We start from the raw sequence: 19,912 nt of genomic DNA on the forward strand, positions 1-19,912 counted from the left end.
CTCGGAGGTTGTTAGGGTCACGGAAACATTAACTCTGGTTCTGATGGTCGTGTTGTGGGTACAAAGCCCCGTCGCCTAGTGTTAGCTTAGAGTTACTGTCTCAGCTCCCACCAATATGAAAGAGTGTGTCTGTCACATTTTCTCTTTCCTTTCAGGTACTGAGCTTTTTATACCACCAAATATCAACAAAAGAACCCAGTGGAAACTGAGCCTTCTAGAGTGACTCTGACCCCAGTTAGGAGGGCTCTGGCAGAGAAGGCTGTTTTCCTTCCACTCCTCACTCCTCGAGGCCTGGCTGCTGGGAACTGGGGAGAGTAAGACCATCTACCTTAGCATTACAGAGAGCTGCTCTGTGCAGCTGACCTCAGCAGATACCAGTTCTATTTTATTTTGCATACAATCTTAATCGTTAGCAAGGCTTTAAGCTTTAACCCATATAGCATCATTTTGTAAAAATTACTGTTCTTCTACTTAGTGCTGATTGAGAGCATATTTCTGGTATTTATGGTAATCAGGACATTGGGTTTCATTCCCAGCTACAGGTCTGAATCATATTGGGACCGTAAGTAGACAAATCACAGAATTGACTTGTGCCTCAGTTAATTGGGAATGTTTTGTGGCTGCTACCTCAAAAGTGTGAAGAGAAGTTAAATAATGTTTTCGAATTGTTTTATGTTCCTTGAGGAAAGCCTTATGTATAAACAACTAATGGCTATTAGTGCTCCCAACGATAGGTCGAATTTAATCATTTAAATGACTTCACCTTGAACTAAAGCAGAGTGAAAAGTGAAATCTATCCTTTGATATTCTAAGCTTTCCTAGGCTGACAGCGGTTATTTTGTAATATCTTGCCAGGTCATGTGCTTCCAGTTATAACTGGTTTGAGCCTCCTATCACTACAGTGTCCATATGGACTATTTTTATTGCCTGTGAATGTTCTGCTAGAGTTAGCAGTGTCAGCTGGAACAGATTAGAATTTCTGAAACAGTATTGCGTTCATTTGCGATGGTGAGCAGTGTGCATCATAGGCATGAACAGTAGTAAGTTACTCCTTTTTCTCCAAATGTTGCTTCTTTTAACATAATGTTTTTGTCAGTATTTAGGTCATTTCATTTATTTTTCTTTATGGTGCTTAACTGACCTCTGTCTTTTAGTTATTTTCTTTGAAGGAAATGAGAATGTTATCTCTTTTTAGTGAGTCTAGAAAAAGCTCAGTTTGTTTTGACAACAGTTTTGTGGCTGACTCTTGGGTAAGGTTAACAATCTCTTTCATGCTTTTAATACCGGAAACAGACCTTTATTACTCTACGTAAACTAACAGGAACTCAGAGTATAGGTATACCCAGAATTGTGTAACTAAAGAAGGTTTTCCCTAATATAGCAAAATGTAAACTATAGAATCTAGGTGTGTTCACTGTATAATTCAACTTTTCTGTGTGTCTGAAAATTTTCTCAAAATAATAGAAAAAGAAGAAGGTCTATAATTAAGTGCCCAACACTGAAAGGCTGCAAGTGCTTTGTGACTACTCTTTGGTGTGGATCAATGAACATGGTTACTTATATGACATTTTAATATATTATAGTGCTCTTGCTATGGATAATAGTAAAGGGACTCTCTCTATCCTCTGAGCAAGATGGAATTTTATTCATTTGGAGAAGTAGCAGGTGGGAGCAGACCTTCCAAATTGAAGGCAAAGTCAAGGGCGAATTTATGGGGGAAAATGCTGTGTATGGGCAAAGGAGAAACTCCTGGGAGTGATGAATGCTTAATTTGGGGGAAAGATTCTGTCATCTTTTAGAGAAGAGTATATAACTCTTCCCCCAAATTTGGGATCTTCCCCAATTCATGTTGCAAGAAGCTAAAAGCCTCAGTTACTTCGTTTGTTCCATGGAATCAGCTTTGCTCAGATGCTCCAGACATCAAGAGGAAACTTGCAGAGGATTGTCTCCTGTAATCAAAGTGTATTTTACATATAGACTTTTTAAAAGACTGAGGCAGGAGCTAATGGTTTTATTATGCCTTTATGAATATAGCTTGGTGTTATTTCTTAGCACTGCTGCATATTTTAAAATAAATTTATTTTCACATATACCTACATATATATACACATATATTTATGTGTGTATATACATACATGTGCACACGTCTGAGGGATTTTTCATAGCCACAGTTGAAGAGGATGTTTTTAAAAATAAATAAAACTGACGATTCTTAGTAATTTAAGGTGACTACAATTTTGGGAAGCAGAATTAGCTTTTTTTCCTCCTCCCGTGCCGGCCCATAACCTGCTTTGCTTCAGTAGAAGCACCACCTGGACAAGTCCTTGGGAGTCTTTGGCTGTCCTTCCTTGTCTGTCATATTTAGTAGCAACTGAGTTGAGGATGAACATCTTAGAAGCTAGGTAACCATAAATGTCTGAGATCTGTAGACAAGCCAAAGTTAATATGGTGATGTTTGGCAACCCTGAAGGCCTGCTCTTGATTCCTATTTTCTCCGTGCCCCCTAAGCCCTTGCCTATGCCTCGTGCTTACACTAGGCTGTTCCACCATTACTCTTACTAGCTTTGAAGTCCCAGGAACTTCAAGACCAACAGATGTCCTCTTGGTATAGAGAAAGGACAAAATCACGGGTCTACTCATCTTAGTGTCCTTGAACAAAGTCATGGAATCTCACTGAATCTTGCTTTTCTACAACCTTGTGTGCCCACCCAGGCTAACCTGGGTTTCTCAGCCTCGGCACTGTTGATATTTTGGGTTATGTCATTCTTTGCTGTCCTGTGCCTATAGGATGTATAGCAGTATCTCTGGCCTCTACACATTTGATGCCAGTGCTATGTACCCTCTACTCCTGTTATGATAATCACCAATATCTTTAGACATTGCCAAATGTCCCTTGGGGTTCAAAATTGTCCTCAGTTGAGAACCATTGGGCTAAGATGACGTCCAAATACTTAGTAAAAACTATTCATGTTTTTTTATGTGTGAGGAGGATTCTGTTTTTCTGCAAGTGTGATTTATACGGATCAAGTGAGAGAATTCATAAAAGTGCTTTGAATGAGATGACACAGTTGTTTAACCTTATATTGGTATTTTTCATTTTAAAATGCAGTATAGCATTTGGTCCTAGGATGGCCTGGGAGTTCCCATTCTCTAGAACCATGTCCCATGCCTCCCCTTCATCAAGACCCACACCTTTTGGGGGGTAATCGACTGGGGGTTCATAGACTCTTAAGGGATCTAAGATAGAGTATTTCTGTAATCCTATGTATTTTATTTGATGCAGTTAAAAATATTATTCTATTATTCTGAGGGGTCCATAGGTTTACCACCCTGCCAAAGAGGTCCAAAGGTTAAGAATTAACCAAACTTCAACCTGCCCATCAGTGAATGTTCATAGAGTGTTGACAGTAGTGGTTTGGGCAGAAACTGAGGTGAACAAGGCATACCTCTCTCAAGTCAATGTACCCAACTCCTAGCTGATTCCCTGATCCTCCACGGTAAGGCTTAGTCCTTGCTGACTAAGCCCTTCTGTGGCTATTTCTGCTTCTCTACTCTAGCTTGCTAGTGCCAGCCAGCTGTGCTTACTTACCAGGTCTCCAGGGTGGGGCATTTAGGTCTTTCAAGGCTGTCTAGGCAAACCTGGAGGCTATGAGAGTGGTTCCGTAGGGCTTCTCCCTGGGAACGGTAGAGATGCCATCGCTCTCCTATGAGTGATTGAATGTGTGTGTCTTTGGTGTATGTGTGGCTCAGGATCATCGTATGGCATTTGGGCTCCTTTATAAGAGGTAGAATTCTACAAGCTAATACTAGCTAACAACCCTTGTGATCACCTCCTGGAGGCCACACACTCATATTCAGACATTTACCTCTGATATTTACATCAGCTGTGTGAGGTAGGCATTTGCATTCAATTTTACAGGTGAGCAGACTCAGGTCACACAGCTAGTTGGAAGCAAAACAGTTTCAAATTGCAGAATCTAAAGCCCATGTTCTTTCCACTATTTTATGCTGCCTGCCAGTGTTGGAGACAGGGCAGAGAATGTACTGGGGACTGTTCTAAAAAACTGAAGGTCCAATTATAAACTGCCCCACAGGAATATCACAGAACATGCTGGGCTCTGGAAGGGCTTCCTGGACCATGAGGATCTTTATGTTCCTTCAGTTCCTTAGTTGGGTTAGAGTGACCAGCATGGACCAGCCTCCCACAGACCCACACTGCAGAACTGGCAGCCTTTATCCTGCACCGTTCCAGACTCCAGCTGTATACCCTGCAGGTTGATGGAGAATCCAGTCTGGTTGGAGATGAGCATCTGCCGCTGGAGAATGGCTGTGGGTTGCATCCTCATGACCTTAGTGCTGATAACCCAAGATAAATCTGCCCCCAGTTTTTTAAAGGGGGAAATCTATATAGCACCCATTCCCTGAAGAGTTTTTCCCTTAAGATACACATATCTTGCTCATAATACACCAGGTTTCAGCAGCCAATCACCATGATGGGTTGGTAAGAACTGGTATTGAGACATAAATAACTATTGGAACTAAAAGAAAGTAGAGTTAAAGCAGGCGTCAGACATCTTCGTCAGCTCTTTCCAAGTCTTCAGAGTCACTGACCAATGGTGAAATGCACTCTGCTGCTTTGTGGGCGACTGAACCATTACAGCATACTTCCTGTTGGTGTTTATTGAAAGGGACCTTCTTATAGGCCACAACAGCATTTACTGTATCTACCTAATCTATCTTTATCCCACTCCCCCTTCCAAGCAGAGTTTAACAATACTGTAGTACCTAAAGTGGGGAATATACAAAATAAGGCACAGAATAATTTTAGAGGTAGTTTCTCCCCCAAATACTTAAGCAATCAACCTATAAAGCACATCTTTTTGGTCCATAATCCTTCCCCCCTTCTCCCCCCATCCCCCCCCCCCGCTGTTGTTTTGGCAAATGGACATTTTAAGGCAGATGCTGCATGCGTGAAGTTCTCATTGCGTGAGGAAATAGAGAAACACACTGTGGAGGGAAACGTGAGGATTGTTTAATACTGCGGGAGTGAAACGGCTGGCTCAGCTCTCTCTGTATGGGACGGGTGCTCACCCAGCAAAGCTGACGCACGGCCACCACAGAGACCATGCTTCATCGGAGTTCAGAAGCACCTTCTGTAGAGGAAGAAAGGCCCGTGCTCCTCGTACTCAAAGCGGTGGACCCACAGTGGTTGGAAGCTCTGAAGCGATGCTAGGATGGAGCCACCCGTCCACACCGCAGTGTCTCTTTCGGGCAACACGTTTACCTGGGGGGTGTCATTAGGACACATGCTGTTCAGCTCCTTCTGCAGACGGTTAGGGAAACCACTGAGCATGCTGCTCCCCCCACAGAGTAGGATATTCCCCATGAGGTCTCGTTTGAGGGCGATGTCACACTTGTTAAGGCAGGACACTGTCTGGGTGTGGAGGCCCAGCTGCATGGACTTGATCAGAGAAGGCTTGAAGAACATTTCTGAGCAGAGGAACCTTTCCTGGCACAGGTATATCTCCTGCCCATCCGGCAGGGTGTACTGGATCGTATGCTCAGTAGCTGGGACTTTCTTCTCTTCAGTGGGGTCCAGGGCCACAAAGCAGCATTTCTTCTTGATGTCCTCCACAATGCCCAGCTGGTCCTCAGTGAAGTGTTTCCCCGAATTGTTCATCAGGCCCATCAAGTAGGTTGTCAGGTCAGAACCCGCATAGTCCAGCCGTCCGGTGATGCTGGGCAAAGGATAGCCCTCGTAGATGGGAACTACGTAGGACACACCGTGGCCGACCTCCACAACCAGGCCGGAGGTCCTTCCGTAGGAGTACATGGACAGGCGGGACTGGTAGGCGATATGCATTGCGGGAGTTTTGAAGGTCTCAAACAGCATTTCAGCATACTTCTCTCTATTGGTGTGTGGGCTCAGGGGTGGGTCTGAAACCAAGACCGCGTGCTTCTCTGGGGCAATCTTCATCTCTTGACGGAAGAGATAGTCCCAGATATCCTGCACTGTATCCCAGTCCACGATGATGCCATGTCGCAGAGGATTAATTAGCTTGAGACGAACCTCTGGGTTGACAAGCTCCTGCCCCACGAATGTCTCCTTGCGATTGTCCCCAGTTTTGGCCGTCTCCATGTAGGGTTTGCCCACTGTGGATGAGATCACGTGGGTGGGCTTTGGCAGCCCGGCAAAGCCACATTTACAGTAGCCCGTGCCAAGGTCCACGACCACTGCTTTGGTCGACTCTAGCTTGGACTTATTATTGACCACAGGTGATTTCGTAGGTTCTTCCGGCTCTGAATGGTTACGGCGAACCCGCACTGCCCGCTTCGCTGGGCCGTCCTTTAAGGAGGCAGTCTGGAGGACCTGTGTCTGCAGGGAGGCCTGTTCACCCATTCTCTCGGAAGGCCCAGCCCCTATGATTGCCGCCTGTGGAGCCTACATGCTCTCAAGAGCTATTTTGCTCTCAGAAATTTCCTCAATCCCACTGGCCTCAAGGCCTGAAAGGCTTAGAGGGCAACTTGAGAATTTCCCCAGTGATGACATCACTGATTATGACATAATCCAGTGTCCCAGGGCTTTCAGGCTTACTGGGAACCTTTGTTCTGTGTTAGGGTGGATTTGAAAGCGTTTTTAAAGTGACTTACTTTTTTCTAAATTTTTTAATAAATGAGGTTTATCCAATCAATTAATATTTATTGAGTGCTTGCTATGTGCAAGGCAGGCAGCCGTGAAAAAGAAAGACAAAAATCTCTGCCCTTGTAGAGTTTACATTCTAGTCAGTGGGGATTGGGGAGAGACAGACAATAACCAAAATAAATATATGTTAGAAGATGTTAATTGCAAAAGAGAAAAGCAAAGCAGGGAAAGCTTGGGGAAGGGTGGCTGTGTTCATGTGCCATGTATTTTTCTCCCTGAGACGGTGACACTTGAGTGAGGACCTGAAGGAGGTGAGGGAGAGTGCCACGTGTATGTCGGGGAGCAGCAGGTGCAGACGATTGTGGGTTAGAGCAGGGTCTGCAAACTCAAGCCTGCAGCCTGTTTTTTTTGTGGTACGCGGGCCTCTCACTGTTGTGGCCTCTCCCGCTGCGGAGCACAGGCTCCGGACGCACAGGCTCAGCGGCCATGGCTCACGGGCCCAGCCGCTCCGCGGCATGTGGGATCTTCGCGGACCGGGGCACGAACCCGTGTCCCCTGCATCGGCAGGCGGACTCTCAACCACTGCGGCACCAGGGAAGCCCTGCAGCCTGTTTTCTAAATAAAGTTTTATTGGATCACAGCCATGCTCATTCGTTTATGTATTGTCTATATCTGCTTTTATGCTACAAGCTCAGAGTTGAGTCATTGCAATAAGTACTGTATGGCCTAAAAAGCTGAAAATGACTATCTGGCCCTTTACAGAAAAGGTTTGCTGCTTCCCAAGTCAGAGGATTCCAAGAAGACCAGTGTGGCTGCAGTGGAGAGAGCAAGGAAAAGTAGAGATGGGAGAAGGAGTCGGGGAGGGAGAGCAGCTCAGGTTAGGCCTCATAGGCCATTAATAGGACTTTGGCTCTAACTCTGTGTGAGGTCAGAAAGCACTAGAGAATTTTGATCAGATAGTTGACACCATCTGATTTAGATTTTAGCAGGACCAATGGCTGCTATGGTGAACATGCCAAGCACTTCTGTCCCACTTATTTCTTAGGGCAACCTGCAGAGGAATTATTTTTGGACACATATTTGCACACATACTCCTCCTTTGTCCAGGTCATTGGGTTGACAATGAAATTAGACCCTACAGTCCCACTGATGAGAACACTGAGGCTCTTGGGTACATAGCCCACCCAAGGATATCCAGCCAGCAGTGCCAAGTTCTGCTGACTGCGACTTCTTCCCAGAGGTGTCCCTTGATGCGACCCAACATGTGTCTCTGAGGCTGCTTGGCCACTGTATCACATGCCATCTCTGAAGCTGGGCCTGTTGGTGTTGACACCCACTGCTCTCAAAGTGCCCAGGATCCATCCTTATGTTATGCAGCACCGTGCTCTTATTAAAGAGGCAGTCACTACAATGGTGGGCTTTCTCCTTTAAGGAAGTTACTGGGGATGCTCTTTACTCCTTTTGGGATATGAGAGAAGAAAAGGACCAAGTCCAGTTTCATGAGCCTTGTGACTATGTGATAGGGGCAGCTTCTTGGTTCAATGGGTAGAGGAGGAGATGGTATTGAATTTTGAAAGAAGAATAAGAAAGTACTTTTCTCTATGCCTGGCTGCCTGAGAAATAGCTTATTTACCTCTGCTTTTCAGGGGTTTGCATGGCCAGCTTGGATTGTCTGACTTTATTTCAAGAGAACTTGTATGACAACCAAAGGTGTATTTAGTTTAGAATCATCCATTTTCTTTCTCCTCAACCCACCTCTTGATTTCTGAGAAATATGCAGCTGCTTAGTACATTTTTACTGCCCTGGAGTCCTGTAAGAGCCTATATTAATTTCCTATTGAGACAGTAACAAATTACCACAAATTTAATGGCTTAAAACACAAATTTATTATCCTGCAATTCTGGAGGTTAGAAGCCCACAGTCAGTCTTAGTGGGCTAAAATCAAGGTCTCAGCAGGGCCTCGTTCCTTCTGGAGGCTCTAAGGGATAATCCTTTTCCAGCCCTTAGGTGCTGCCTACCTTCCTTGGCTTGTGGCCCCTTCCTTCATCTTCAAAGACCTCTCAGACTTCTGCTTCCATTGTCATATCTCCTTATCTGAACTTGACCCTCCTGTCTCCCTCTTCTTAAGAGACTTCTGATTACTTTGGGCCCACCTGGATAATCGAGGGTTGTTAATCTCCCCATTGCAAACTTCTTAGCTCACATCTGCAAAGTCCCTTTTACCATGAAAGGTAACATATTCACAGTTTCCAGGAATTCAGATGTGGATATCTTTGGGGAACCATTATTCACACTCTGTCGCTCAACCTGTGCATACCACTTCACTAAGACACTCAGAGCCTGACATACTCTGTTTCACAGGCTCCTCCCCCACTGCCCATGCTTGCTGTCCTTGGCGCTTTCTATCATAGGTGGGAGAGGTGCTGTGCTAGCTTAAGGCCAATTGCTCCATCTAGCCTGTAACGTCCATGGGCACAGGGACTCTCAGGGTCAATCCCCACATCCTTCAGGCTAAAGCCAATGGTCACATTTCACTCCTTTTACTTCACCTCTCAGGATTTTGCATACTTGGATGCTGTCTCCTAATGGAAACCCTTTTCCCCTTAGCTTTCACGTCACCCTTTGTGACCCTTCTCTCTGGGTCAGCACACAGTGATATCAATGATGGAAGGATATAGAGACTGTTGGCACACTGCACCCAAAACCTCCACTGCCTGGCACCCACAACCCTGCACACCTGTCACCAGCCATTTAAGGCATATGTGGGCTCCTGGGGGTCTCTGGTGAGGTCCCTCTAGGTAGAGACACTCTATGTTGCTCATGCTTTCTTAGGCTGTATTTTCTCATGGGATAACACCTACTTTTGCTCCTCTGGCCCAAGACCAAAAATACCATGAGATCCTTCTTGAAAGCAACGCTGAGGCTCTCCCCTAATGTGGAAAAAGAAAACATGAAAAAATTAGACCAAGAAACACATTTCTCCCTGAGGTGGTGTCCTTGCTCCTAGCTTTGTTTTTTGGGACACCACCCACCCTTGACCTTTGGAGGAAAGGTGAACCAGGCCCTGTAATTTTAGCAGCTAAGGAGGGAAGAAAGAGAATCTAGTAAGGAAAAGGCCAAAGTACGTTTCTTTTCACGAACGCAGATTCCTAGATCCCACCCCCACTTTACTGAATCTGCATGTTTCGAGCCTAAGACTGTTGAGAGCTAGGAATCCAACTCTTCAATATGTTGACCTTTGGGAATCTCTGAGTCAAGCTCCCAGCAAAGAAAAGAATTCCTTGTTAAACAGACATGAGCCTCATTCCCAAAGCTCAGCCCTCAGTGTGATAACCCCAATACTAAGACTAACCAGTTTCCTTGAGGTGGAAGGGAAAGGAGCTGTCTTCAGAAGGTGGAGACACTCTACTGAGGACTAAATCTAGATCATTTCTCTTTCCCGAGCTCCATAATCTGCAGCCTAGTGGCCTCTGGACATCTCTAAGTCAGCACGCCCCAAATGAAACTCATTGCCTTCCCCTGTATAACCGCTCTTGCCCCTGTATCCTCTGTCTATATATGAGGAGCCCTACCATCCACCTAGATGCTCAAGCCTGAAACCTGGAGGCAGCGGATAGGATTCAATCTGATGAGGGGATATAGCACTATCAAAATCAGGTCCGACTAACATCTTGAGTAGTTTGCCCAAGCTCATACAGATTATAATAATGGAGCTAGATTTGAACTCAGGTCTTCTGAGTCCAGTTCCTTACTCCTCTTTCTATTCTGTACTGTCTTCCCATAAGGAGTGGAAGAAGAGGAGGCTTAGGGGGTCCACGTGCATTGCCTTTAAATAGCCTAAGTGTTGTCACATGGAAGAATTAGCTTGCCTTGCACAACGTCAAAAGTAGACCCAAGACCAATTAATGGTTTCTTCAGAGAGGTACAGATATCAGTCCAATGTGAGGAAAAGTTTGTCCCTCACAGCTGTCCATGCCAGATCAAGTGTCTAATCCTCAGGTTCTGTGATTTTGAGATCCCACCAGTGGAACTTGGTGGTGCTCATAACTGAAATCCTTATAAAGTTGTTTCCCACATAATCCAGTTCCCTAGTGCCATGTTCCAAAAAACAATTCAGCAAACAGAAATTCCCATGAGTTCTTTATTAACATTCTTATATGTTCCACAGCAGTATTTCTTATGTCTTAAAAATCCCTCTTTTCTTTCTTATCAATGTCACCTAATCCTTCAACTACTTCTGCTCTTATTAAGTTTCCCAGAAAACTTCCTTAGCCCCAGTTGTTTCTCTTCCCCTTTTCCTCCTGTTTCTTTACCAAAGCCCTAATCTGTCTTTTGTTTTAGAGGGGGGACAGTTTGGCACAGAGGACCCTATGGGAACCTAGTGAATTTGTTTGTTCTGTATGACAGGCCATCTTTGCTTGGGCAGAGGAAAGGGATTCATCCTTCCCTCTTCCTCACTCCCCACATCTAATCTTCTAATGTAAATTCAGTGCTTCAGGCTAGACATGTCACAGGAGCCTATGAGAAAGGGTCTCAAATGCTAGACTAGAAGCTTGGATTGAATTGAGGACAGTTGAGAACCAACCAATTAGATTAGATTCTACTTTCTGAATTTCTTTAGAACCTGTCCCTTCTTTTTTTCCACACTATCACAGCCCTAGCTTAGGCCACCTTCAAGTCTTACAAAAATTTCTTCAACATCCTCCTTTTAGATCTCAGAGTCTTGTCCCTCCATATTACAGCTAAACATGAATCTTTCTAAGATTTTGTCCTGGAAACCAAATCTGACCACTCCCCACTTAAAGGCTTCATTGGCTCCCCAGCTGTGGTCAGTTTAATCTAAGCCCTTACCTCTAGAATTTGGGGTCCGCCCTAGTTGCCCCCATGACTGCCGTAACCTGATGTATTTTTCCAAACACCTTAACTACTGGAAGCTCCCCACCATACCTCCCTCTGAGTGTTTGATCAGGCTGTGCTCTCTGCTTGGGATGGCTTTCCCTCCTCTTAGCTACCTGACAAGTATCCACTTATCTTTCAGTACTCTACGTAGGCAGCACCTCTCTGGAGAAGCTTCTGACTCCCTCCCTCCTTTGTGCACCTCTGTTCTCCCAATAGATGTCCACCTGCAAACTCCTCTGCATCCATTCATCTTCTTCCCAACTAGACTGGGCACTGCTTGTGGCCAGGTTTCTATCATCAGGGCCTACACACTCTTCAAGGTGACCTGGTACATTGGATTTGGAGGAACTTGGGTTAAAGTACAAACACTCCAAGAGCTGTTTGCTCTTGGGTAAGTCATTTGCATTCTGAGCCTTGATTTCCTTAGCTCTGTCTACCTCCCAAGATGCTGTGAAGTGTCACGTGAGGTGCCTGCGACAGTGTTTGGCTTACTGTAGGGGCTCAAATATTTATCACCCTCTTGGCCAAGAAGCTGAGGAGGAAGAGGTGTTCAGCTCGTGAACGGGGGATTAGGAGTGAGGATATAAGGGGAGGGAGCAGAAACCTCTGAGACCCAAGTGTGGTTGGATTTCTAAAACTGTGCTGGCCACCTGCTCCGTCTGGGAGCAAAGTCGCGTTAGGCCGATGGGGGTGGGGCTGATAGGTCAAGGGCCTGCCAAGGCCAAGCCCTCCCTGGGCTGCTGGAATGGACCAGCCCATGGTGACATCACAATCCTGAGGAGTTGCCAAGGCACTGCTGGAGGTGGACCCTCTTATTTCTCCCCATGGAGCTCTAGGATGTGGATGAGAGAAAGGTGAGCAAGGAAGGCAAATGGCGACGAGGAACAGCCCTAGCCCCAAGCCCGTGGGCACGGCTCAGGGGGACCCTGGAGAGGCAGGCACGCTGCCAGGTCCTGAGGCTGGCATCCGGGACACAAGTTCATCCACTCAGCTGAAGATGAAGCCCAAGAAGGTGCATAAGATCAAGGCACTCATCATTGACCTGGGCTCCCAGTACTGTAAGTGTGGCTATGCGGGTGAGCCGAGGCCCACCTACTTCATCTCCTCCACTGTGGGCAAGCGCTGCTCGGAGGCGGCTGATGCTGGTGACACCCGCAAGGAGGTCTACGTGGGCCACGAGCTGCTCAACATGGAGGCGCCTCTGAAGCTGATTAACCCGCTAAAACACGGCATCGTGGTGGACTGGGACTGCGTCCAGAACATCTGGGAGTACATCTTCCACACAGCCATGAAGATCTTCCCCGAGGAGCATGCCGTGCTGGTCTCCGACCCCCCACTCAGCCCCACCAGCAACCGCGAGAAGTATGCAGAGCTCATGTTCGAGACCTTTGGCATCCCTGCCATGCATGTGACCTCCCAGTCGTTGCTGTCCATCTACTCCTATGGCAAGACCTCCGGGCTGGTGGTGGAGAGTGGGCACGGCGTCTCACACGTGGTGCCCATCTCCGAGGGCAACGTGCTACCAGGCCTGACGAGGCGTGCCGACTATGCCGGCAGCAACCTCACTAGCTACCTGCTGCAGCTGCTCAACGCCGCCGGCCACAAGTTCACGGACGACCACCTGCACATCATCGAGCACATCAAGAAGAAGTGCTGCTACTCGGCACTCAAGCCAGAGGAGGAGCTTGGCCTGTGCCTGGAGGATCTGCGTGTGGACTATGAGCTCCCCGACGGCAAGCTCATCACCATCGGCCAGGAGCGCTTTCAGTGCGCCGAGATGCTCTTCAAGCCCACCTTGGTGGGCAGCGACCAGCCTGGTCTCCCCGAGCTCACGGCCGCCTGCCTGAACCACTGCCAGGAGGCGGGCTTCAAGGAGGAGATGGCAGCCAACGTGCTGCTGTGTGGCGGCTGCAGCATGCTGGGCGGCTTCCCAGAGCGCTTCCAGAGGGAGCTGAGCCTCCTCTGCCCCGGGGACAGCCCCACAGTGGCTGCTGCTCCCGAGAGGAAGACCTCCGTGTGGACCGGCGGCTCCATCCTGGCCTCCCTGCAGGCCTTCCAGCAGCTTTGGGTCAGCAAGGAAGAGTTCGAGGAGCGGGGCAGTGAAGCCATCTACAGCAAGTGCTGAGCAGTGGTGTCCCTACGGTCCAGGCCCATGGGCAGGCAGCCACAGACCGCTCTGTACACATTTACAGAATTTCACATAAAATTTTAAGATGCAATGGCTCTTGTCTGGTCTGGATTTCTTGCTCTAGTGTGATAGCAGAAGGTGGTGGGGAGTTGGGTTTAGGCATATTAGCACCTTCTGCTCTGCTGGGTCGGGAGCAGCAGGGGGGTGGCGGAGGGTCACTGGCCCCTCCCCCTCCGCTCTCCCCATGAGGGCAACATCATCATAGAGCCCAGAACGTGGCTTCCTGTTCTATTAGCTCTTCAAGGTTCAAAATCCAATCCAACAGACACTCAGACTGCTTGCTCACCCATGGACCAAGGGGGAAACAAAAGCTCAGATTAAGGGACTAGCTTGGGTCACATAGTTAAGTGGTGGGTGGGAGACTCACAACTAAGTGTCTGATTTCCAGCTCCTGTTTCTGCCCCTGATGGTCACCTGCCCGTAGCTTTGTCACTGCTTGACTGCCTCACTAACCAACCCTCACCGCCTGCCCCCTTCAAAGGAACAGCCCATGGGTGTCTCCTGAGTGGGAGGGGCCATTTCTACCCATCGGGGCCCCTCTCCCTTTAGACACCTGCCAAAGTTGCAGCTATTTTTAGAGTCACAAAAAGCCACTGAATCTGGAGGCTCTTAGAGAAACCAGAGGCCATTTAGAAATCATGTGGTTCTCTCCCTCCTGTAGAGTTGGGGAAACTGAGGACCAGGATGGAGGGGGCCATGGCAGTGGTTAAGCCTAGGTTTCCTGACCCAGGTCATGCTTATTTCTAGAAGGGCAAACATGGTTACTTCAGTTTGGAATGCTATAGCACAATACCACAGCTGGGGGGGCTTACAAACAACACCTCTGTTTCTTACAGTCCTGGAGGCTGGAGGCCAGGATCAGGGTGCCAGCGTGGCCAGGCTCCGGCGAAGGCCTTCTTCCGGGTTACAAACTCCTGACATCTGGCTGCGCTCTCACTTGGTGGATGAGATGAGGGGTATCTCTGGGGCCTCTTCTATAAAGGCAGTAATCCCATTCGTGAAGGCTCTGCCCTCCCAAGTCACCTTCCAAAGGTCTCCACTAATACCATTACTTTGGTTCGGTTTTCAACATATGAATCTGGAGGGAGGGGTGGGGGATTGGGAGGGTGGAAGCACCTCTATATTGCTATATTCCACCTATAGCAATGGTTCTTAATGGTTAGCAACCATTAAGCACTTACCAAACATCTACTATGGGTGAGGCCCAGAGCTGGAGACAGAAATGGCCAGAATGCGGCCCTTCCCTTGGGATTACACACAGCTAGTGGGGGATCCAGTGGACAGCCACGTTGGTGGCTGAGCTCAGTGTTCCTGGGGGTGGGAAGGAGGAGGTGGTGTAGTGGAAAGCTGCAAATGGAGAAGGACGTGCTAGGCGTGGTGACCACTTAGTAGCTTTAGGGCTGAGGGAGAAGCCATCGAATCTTGTGAGATTTCAGCTGGTGAAGGACTGACTGCCTAGAAGAGGGTGGTTCCTGCCTCTTCTCCTCCCCCACCTCCTGATGGGGTCCATGACCAGGGGCCCATGAGCAGTTGTCTGTGAAATCAGACATGGGTGAGCTGCGTAATCTGATGGGCTATCAAATATCTGTGAGCCAACTCTTACCTTAGACAAAGAGTCCTGATTTGGGCGCAGTCTGTGAGGCTGCCTCTGTCCCTGGCCTTGTGCGAGAGCTGCAGCTTTGGGAAAGAACCAGACAAGGTCTTTATCACCTAACGTCTTGCCATCTAGCCCTCCCTGTTGCCTAGAATTGGGTTTCTAGCCTGGAGTTCGAGTTCCTCTGGAGCTGACAGGGCCTTGGTGCTATGCAGGAACCTGGGCTCTTTCCTGTAGAGAGAGTTGCAGACTGGAGGACTGGAGGCTGATGGTGCCAGTAGACACATTTTATTTGGCCAGAACAGTGTATAAATTTTTTTCTGGAATGTGAATTCTTTCAGTGGGGCCTATATTCTTGTGTTGTCAAAGTCTCTACCACTTTGATGTCTTCACATATACCTGCTGCTTCAGCATAACTTTTGTTGTATTAGCCAGCATTCTTTTCTATTGCTTGCAACCCAAGAACATTTGCTTAATACTTATCCTAAATATCTGATGAATTATAGAGAGGGAAATGGAGGCTTATAGAGGGGAAAGTGATGTGCCCCAAATCACACAGGCAGTAAATTAGTGCTGCATGTGAACGTTCTTCCACATGCTCGTCTTGACCATCTCTAAAAACCATGCCTATGTCTACCTTCCCGCCTCCACAATCCTTTCTTCCTCACTCCCCACATTCTCAGCAAGTTCTCCTATCTCCACAGTCACAGTTTCAGTGCCCTGATCTTCTGGTCCTCTCCTCTAAAAGCATCCCTGGGGCTTCCCTGGTGGCGCAGTGGTTGAGAGTCTGCCTGCCGATGCAGGGGACACAGGTTCGTGCCCTGGTCCGGGAAGATCCCACATGCCGCGGAGCGGCTGGGCCTGTGAGCCATGGCCGCTGAGCCTGCGCATCCGGAGCCTGTGCTCCGCAACGGGAGAGGCCGCAACTGTGAGAGGCCCGCGTACAGCAAAAAAAAAAAAAAAAAAAAAAAAGCATCCCTGTGTGGCCAATGGTATGAAAACACTAATCACTTAATCTCTGGTGACTCTTATAATTGAAATATTAAGACCAACATTTCATTTATTTCCCAACAGAAAAGCTACTACACATGAAGAATTTTTGTCACAGTATTAGAGAATGTCAGATAACACATTCACACTTTAGAGTGCAAACCTAAGCGTGTCAATTGGCCGTTGTTCTATATTCTCTTGTTTAGGTATTTGTCCCCGAGGTTAAACTTGAGCTTCTTAAGGGCAGGAACTTGGACTTCCTCATCCTGGTTTTCTCTGGGCCCAGTGCAGAGAAGTGGCATGGGGTGGGTGTTTAGTACATGCCCATGGAAATGACTTACTCCCAGTCAGTGAGGTAGAAGTTACAAGTATCTTTCCGCATTTTACAGGTGAGGACCCTGAAGCCTGTAGAAGTTAAGAATCTTGTCCAAGTTTACTCACCTGGTAAATCACAGTCTTGTGCTAAATCAAAGTTTTGTGATTCCAAAATGCATCTCTGCCCTTATCTCCTTTCTGCAAATTTTCAGTCTCTTTTACAAGAAAAAGAATACATATAAAAGATTCCTTTCAAGTAATAAACAACAAATATGATGTAATTTCATAATTATCCCAAGGCATAAAAGTTAAGAATGCCAATCTTTTAGCAAAGGAGAGACAACTTGCTTGAGACTTCCAGAGACATAAGTAAGCAAGTATTAGAGTGACATCATGTGGTAAATTCCTACTAGTTAGACATGGCAAGAGGCCTGTTATCCTCACTGCCTGTCTGGGCAGCCTGATCTCTCCCCCCAAAGTGTATTACCAAGTTTGTCCTAAGAATTATCTGCATAAGGTAGGTTTAAGCAGTTCACTTCATTATAATACAAACCATTAATGGTGTTTTATTTGATAAGTGTTTTTTCTTTTTTTTAATCCTACATTTTCTTGTAATGTAGTGGTTCTTAACCAGTGGGGACAGGGAGTGTGGGGTATTGGTGATGCTGGAGCTAGCTCTTAATGGCTTGTGACAGCCCATTGTCAATATCAGGAATTTTGCAAGCCAGTTAAACCATGTTGGTAGCTTGAAATTGTCCAAGGTATAAGTATTACCTTTTTTTTTGGCAAGTAGGCATTCCTGTGTCTTTCAAGATTTAGTTAGTGTATAATGCAGATGCACATTGCACACTAAAGAGGAGGGGGTAGTGGCTGAAACGGCAGATAAAAATTTCATGTTAAATTTTTCTTGCCCTGCCTCAAAAATAATTTTGCTTCCTCATGAAGACGCAGCTCTGTAAGGTCAGAACGCCTTTTACCACCTGTCCAAGCTCCACTCACCTTCAAGGCCCCTCCCAATGCCCCTTCCCACCACTGTGGCCTTGCACACCAGCCTTGGCTTTATCACCTGCCCAACTCAGCAAAAAGGACAGACTGTGTCTTTTCCATCTCTGTGTCATGGCTCAGGGTAGGTGCCCTGGGGAAAGTATGCTCTATGTATTGCTCAGAGGCTCCTTAATTTGTATTTGCTTGTCCTGGACTTTTTGCTGTTTCCTCCCAGAACTCTGCAGAATTTCTAGGGTTCTCAGCCTTCAACCTGGCTGTCTGTCAGAATCACCTGGGGAGCTTTTAAGAAAGACCCATGCCCAACTTCAGTCCCAGTTAAATCAGAATGTGTGGGGTGGAGTGGAAGCACCAGTGTGATCTCACAGGCCGCCAGTGATTCTGATGTGGGAACCACTGCTCTAGGGAAGCCTCAGGCCCTACCTAGTCTTTCATTTTCACAGGCAGAAATGCCAAACCTTTCAGGCAGCACTCGGTCTAGAAAAATGTTCTTTTCCTGAGATGGAACCTGAGAATCTGCCAATTTTCTGAGCCTTTAACATTCCAGAGACCACTGCATGGCTTCTGAAAGGAGTTTCACCCCTCCTGGCTTCTGCATTTGCATAAATATGTAGAATAATAATTAGGATCTAAAGAAGTCATAGAAGAAGCAATAGGACTATGCTTAGTGAGTTCTGGGAAAGTCAGGCCAGAAAGCAGTGCTTTACGGATGACCCTTGAGCAATCGCAGAGAGCCACTTCCGTGGTTCCAGGCAGGAAGCGTCGAGCAGAGAAAACCGTGAGGATGGGAACTGGATCAGCAAGACCTAGCATGAATGTAACCCCTCAACCACAACCTTGAGAAGCACCCCCCCCCTCATTTTTATGGCCAAATAAATGGATATGGGGTTGAAGTCTGCCAGGATCCCTTTCTCCCCCATCGCTAAAGCAAAGGTAGCTTGGTACATTTCCATAGCTCTAAGCACTTTCTTCATCTTCCTGTGGCTTGAGAGGACCAGGCCTTTTCTCTACTTCTCACCCTGGTGTGTGCATGCATACCTGCATATACACAAACTAGTATGCGTACATGTACATGCATGTACACAGAGCATGCAGTCTCCTTAGAGGAATTTATTTCTTTGCGAAGGGGGGCATTAAAATGGAGGGCAAAGTTCTTGTCTTGGTCTTGTGGTTCTCAAATTTTGTTGCTTATTAGAGTCACTTGAGGAGCTTTCAAAATTCCTGATGCCTAGGACTTCCGGCTCCTGGAGTCACCTTATTCTCTCAGGTCCTCCCTCTTACAACTAAAGGTCCCTGGACACTGAGAGAGATTCTCTCCTTGACCAAACTCTAGCCAGGGTCCCCTGAGCCCTTTCTTAACTAAGCCTCAAGCTTGGCCTATAAAGACTGGAAAAAACACTAAATAGCTTCTAACAGCTCAAGGCTGCATCCATAGGATGACCCTACGCCTCCTTAGAATGTCTCAGAAAATTCAAGGATGCCCAAAGAACTTACTGTTTGTTCAAGCCAACCCCCGAAGGAAGATAGGCTCCCTGTCTCCCAGCCTCTGCGGGAGGGTAGGAGCCTAATTTCAGTAAGTGCCAGTTGGTTAACCCAGATGGGTTTCACAGAGACCAGCCCTTGCTTCCTGCTTTTTTGTATTTTTTCACTTCTCTGACTCTCCTAAGCCCCTGCTTGACTCCCTCCCTATGCCTTCATTCTCCCTTTAAAATGCAGTCATCTCGTGACTTCCCTGGTGGTGCAGTGGTTAAGAATCCGTCTCCCAATGCAGGTCTCCCAATGCAGGGGACGTGGGTTCGAGCCCTGGTCTGGGAAGATCCCACACGCCGCAGAGCAACTAAGCCCGTGTACCACAGCGACTGAGCCTGGGCTCTAGAGCCCTCGAGCCACAACTACTGAGCCCACGTGCTGCAACTACTGAAGCCTGCATTCCTAGAGCCCATGCTCTGCAACAAGAGAAGCCACTGCAATGACAAGCCCGCGCACCGCAACGAAGAGTAGCCCCCGCTCGTTGCAACCAGAGAAAGCCAGCGCACAGTAACAAAACCCAACACAGCCAAATATAAATAAATAAATAAATTTATATATTAAAAAAAGAGCAATAGGAGCATCTTTTTTTTAAAAAAAAATGCAGTCACCTCTGTATAAATCAAAGTGGAACTCTTTTCTCTCCTGTAACAGTATTTTACTGTTTAAAATCTGTTCTTACCACTTAAACTAATGTCTGGCTTTGTTTAACTTTGATAATATAACACACCAAATAAACATAGGAAGACTCCA

At 47.0% G+C, this 19,912-nt stretch overlaps 2 protein-coding genes across 2 annotated transcripts; one reads left to right on the forward strand and one right to left on the reverse strand.

Annotated features, from left to right (window-relative positions):
• Nucleotides 1–5,140: 5,140 nt before the first annotated feature.
• Nucleotides 5,141–6,457, reverse strand: ACTL7A (actin like 7A). The gene is given in 1 exon segment (XM_060153356.1): nt 5,141–6,457. A coding segment is annotated over 1 exon segment (1,308 nt). The 5' UTR covers nt 6,449–6,457.
• A 5,957-nt stretch (nt 6,458–12,414) lies between these two features.
• ACTL7B (actin like 7B) lies at nt 12,415–13,668 on the forward strand. The gene has a single exon (XM_060153357.1). It carries the CDS (start codon nt 12,415–12,417, stop codon nt 13,666–13,668), a length of 1,254 nt encoding a protein of 417 aa, XP_060009340.1.
• Nucleotides 13,669–19,912: the final 6,244 nt, after the last annotated feature.

The sequence above is a fragment of the Lagenorhynchus albirostris genome, chromosome 7 (genome assembly GCF_949774975.1).
Source record: "Lagenorhynchus albirostris chromosome 7, mLagAlb1.1, whole genome shotgun sequence".
In the NCBI taxonomy this organism is placed as follows: domain Eukaryota; kingdom Metazoa; phylum Chordata; class Mammalia; order Artiodactyla; family Delphinidae; genus Lagenorhynchus; species Lagenorhynchus albirostris.

Bases quoted from the DNA above. Each gene is read 5' to 3' on its own strand.
- ACTL7B (XM_060153357.1), top strand. From the start codon at position 12,415: ATGGCGACGAGGAACAGCCCTAGCCCCAAGCCCGTGGGCACGGCTCAG.